This window comes from Natrix helvetica (genome assembly GCF_964273705.1).
Source record: "Natrix helvetica genome assembly, chromosome: 16".
In the NCBI taxonomy this organism is placed as follows: domain Eukaryota; kingdom Metazoa; phylum Chordata; class Lepidosauria; order Squamata; family Natricidae; genus Natrix; species Natrix helvetica.
In genome coordinates this window covers 7,875,246-7,879,061 of record NC_138563.1, presented here as the reverse complement: position 1 = coordinate 7,879,061, position 3,816 = coordinate 7,875,246, and the positions used below count along the sequence as shown (strand labels likewise).

General features: G+C 47.6%; 1 protein-coding gene across 1 annotated transcript in view; it reads right to left on the bottom strand.

The window, feature by feature from the left end:
• Positions 1-611: 611 nt before the first annotated feature.
• The window catches only part of ITGA10 (integrin subunit alpha 10), a 69,671-nt gene continuing 66,466 nt past the window's right edge, over positions 612-3,816 (bottom strand). Inside the window, exons 28-29 of the mRNA XM_081968600.1 lie at positions 3,191-3,320; positions 612-1,599 (exon numbers count right to left, since the gene is read on the bottom strand). Coding sequence (XP_081824726.1) covers positions 1,549-1,599; positions 3,191-3,320 — 181 coding nt within the window. The 3' untranslated portion in view covers positions 612-1,548. The remainder of the gene's footprint in view (positions 1,600-3,190; positions 3,321-3,816) is intronic.

Genomic DNA, 3,816 nt, shown 5'->3' with positions numbered 1-3,816 from the left:
CGAGCCTCTCTTCGTGCCAGTTCAGAAAGGCGTACAGCGACTGGCAGAGATACCTGCCCATTTACCCCTTCCAGGTGTTTTTCCATTTGGCTGCAGACCACCGCTTGCCCAGGGAACCAAGAGGCTGCCGTTGAGAACTGGAGGGCCTGGCTGGAAATTGGCTGGTGATTGCAATTCCCCTTATTCTTGTTGGCTGAGGCTGATGGGCGTTGGGGTCCAGCCACGGGCTCCTCATTCAGGTTTTGATTGTAACTCGAGAGGAAGTCTGCCTTCGCTCCCGTTTCTGTTATCCTTGAGGGAGCCAAAGATCGTGATCTCCCAGGCCTTTTCTTAACTTTTAGGACTTCTGGATACGGAGAGCCAATTGTTTAGCCAAAAGTGGGGGGGGGGACACCCAAATACCACCACCCTGGGTTTTTTTTGCTAACATTGGGCGGCTGAGAACTTAACCCTCTTCCACACGATGCGTTAAAAAAAACAAAAAAGGACTTTCCCGATTTATAAAGCGCCCGTTTTCATTAGAATAATGTTTCAGAAAATCTCGCGATCAGGAGGGGATGACGTACCCCAATTTGTGTGCCAATTTGTGTAAGAAAAGAGCCACAACGGACTCTTGTTGCGTACAGTTTAACAAGACGCCCTGAAAAGGGATACACCCGACAAGCCAAAGGATACCAACACCCTGTAATTTGTAGGGAGAAAACCACGCACGTCTCAGCTCTTTCTCTTGGAGTAAAAGTCCAAATTCAGCATGATTCTCAAAAGGCAAGTCCCAGCAGCAGCTTCTGGTGCCATGTGGCCACATTGCAAAAGCAAAAATCTTCCTCTTGGGGAGGGGGAGGGGGGAGAACATCTAGAATATAGGATTTCCATGTGGGGAAAGGTGTGACCCGCTTAAAATCCACCTGCTTGATTATCTGTCGTCTTCCATCCCTCAAATCTTGCAGGCCAATGTGGCTTTTGATCTGCCTGAATAACCACCCGAATATCACGTGGTGGCGAAGACGCTGAGCTTGTCGATCAGAAAGGTCGGCAGTCCGGCGGTTCGAATCCCTAGCGCCGCGTAACGGAGTGAGCTCCTGTGACTTGTCCCAGCTTCCGCCAACCTAGCATCTCGAAAGCACGTAAAAAATGCAAGTAGACAAATAGGGACCCCCTTTGGTGGGAAGGGAACAGCCTTCCGGGCGCCTTCGGCACTGAGTCATGCCGGCCACATGACCACGGAGACGTCTTCGGACAGCGCTGGCTCTTCGGCTTTGAAACGGAGATGAGCACTGCCCCCTAGAGTCGGGAACGATTAGCACAGATGTCCGAGGGGAACCTTTACCTTTATTGAAATACACAGAAGGGGAGAAGGAGGTTGTGCTCTTGTTCCCAAAATGCAAAGACGCTGCCGTTAAGATTTGGAGGAAATTCTTGTGGAGCAGCCTGAATGTCTCCGGTCCGAAGGTGGTTAGGACAGAAAAATCACAGCTCCCCTTCTGGGTTTTAATCCACAGATGCTCTTCCATCTTGGGCGAAGAGTCTTGGTTCGACTGGCTTTTGGTTTTATTCTTCTTTTTCGTCTTCCCCAGGTTTTTTGTGTATAAAAAATCCAACCTGGGATTGGGATGAAGAAGGAAGCAGAGAAAAGAGGTTATTACATTGCGGAGAATTGGAGGTTTACAATCTTTCAGTTCTGAAATTTCAGAATCCAGCTGCAACTCCGTTTTAAGCTTTGTCCCCCGCTTTTCAAGTGGGAAAAACGTCCGTCAATTATCTGCTAAGAAAAAGTTTTTATTCCCACTCTTAGAATTAAGAGTGAGGAATGGCATTTCCCCCACATTCTCTCAAATTTAGACCGCGATAAGTTAAGTGCACAATTAACACCACGTAGCCCTCGACTTACAACCGTTCATTCAAAGTTACAACGGCGCTGGAAAAAAAGTGACTTAGGACCGGTTTTCACACTTAACGAGCATTGCAGCATCCCCTTGATCATACAATCAAAATTCAGACGCTTGGCCATTGACTCATGTTTATGACGGTTGCCGTATCTTGCTGATCACTTTTGGTGACTTTTCTGAGAAGCCAATGGGGATGCCAGATTCACTTAACAACCGTGTCAATAGCTGGCTGGGGAATTCTGGCAGTTGACGTCCACAAGTCTTAAAGTTGCCAAGTTTGGACACCCCTGCACTACAGTGATTGGCTTAGCAACTGCGTCAAGAAAGGCGAAATTCACTTAACAAATTTCTCAACAGAAATTTTGGGCGCCATTCGTTCTAAGTTGCTTCTCTCCTTGATTAGTTTCCACCCATTGCTTCTTGTCCTTCCCTCAGGCGCTTTGGAGAATAGCTTGACTCCCTCTTCTTTGTGGCAACCCCTGAGATATTGGAAGACTGCTATCCTGTCTCCCCTGGTCCTTCTTTTCTAGACCTACCCAGTTCCTGCAACTGTTTGTCATATGTTTTACTCTCCCCTAATCCTCTTCGTTGCTCTTCTCTGCACTCTTTCTAGAATCTCCACATCTTTTCTACATCGTGGCGACCAAAACTGGATGCCGTATTCCAAGTGTGGCCTTACCAAGGCCTTATAAAGTGGTATTAACCCTTCACGCGATTCTCTCCCTCTGTTGATGCAGCCTAGAACTGTGTTGGCTTTTTTGGCAGCTGCTGCACACGGCTGGCTCCTATTTAAATGGTTGTCCACTAGGACTCCAAGATCCCTCTCACAGTTACTACTATTGAGCCAGGTACCACCTATAATATTGTACCTGTGCATTTCGTTTTTCTTGCCTAAACGACTGCTTGCTTCGTTTAACAACTGATTCCTGGTTTGTATTATCGTATGTCAGGGGTGTCCAAACTTGGGAACTTTAAGACTTGTGGACTTCAACTCCCAGAATTCCCCAGCCAGCATGGCTGGCTGGGGAATTCTGGGAGTTGAAGTCCACAAGTCTTAAAGTTCTCAAGTTTGGACACCCCTGTCGTATGTGGTGGACATGCCAAAGGCAAAAACAAATATTGGGCAAAAATGCACACGTGGTTGGAAAAAAATGATAAAACAATATATAGACCTGAAACCTGAATGCTTTTTTGTTGGGCATGCTACCGGAAAAAATGCGATAAGAGGGGAAATATATTTGATTTTACATGTACCAACTGCAGCTGAGAGATGCCTGTCTGGGTGGATCCCATCAGATTCTTACCTTCCATAAGAAAAGGATGACCACGGTGAGCAGCAGGAGGCCACCAAGGATGCTGCCAATCAGAATCCAGAGGGAAAGAGGGACCAGTTTGGACTGGATTATCTCTAAGACAACCTGCAGGGAGATCAAACTCATGAAAAGGCAGTGATTCCGAAGACATTAGCAATAGCATTTAGAGTTATATATCGCTTCATGGTGCTTTCCAGCCCTCTGTAGGCGGTTTACAGAGTCTGCCTCTTGCCCCCAACAATCTGGGTCCTCATTTTACTGACTTTGGAAGGATGGAAGGCTGAGTGAACTTTGAGCCAGTCAGGATCGAACTGCTGGCAGTGGGCAGAGTCAGCCTGCAATACTGCATTCTAACAAGGAAGGAAGGAGGGAGGGAGGGAGGGAGGGAGGGAGGGAGGGAGGGAGGGAGGGAGGGAGGAAGGAAGGAAGGAAGGAAGGAAGGAAGGAAGGAAGGAAGGAAGGAAGGAAGGAAGGAAGGATAGCAATACCACAGAAATAGCACTTAGACTTAGATACCACTTCACAGAGCATTACAACCCTCTAAGTAGGTTACAGAGTCAGCCTCTTGCCCCCAACCATCTGGCTCCTCATTTTACGGACCTCGTAAGGACGGAAGG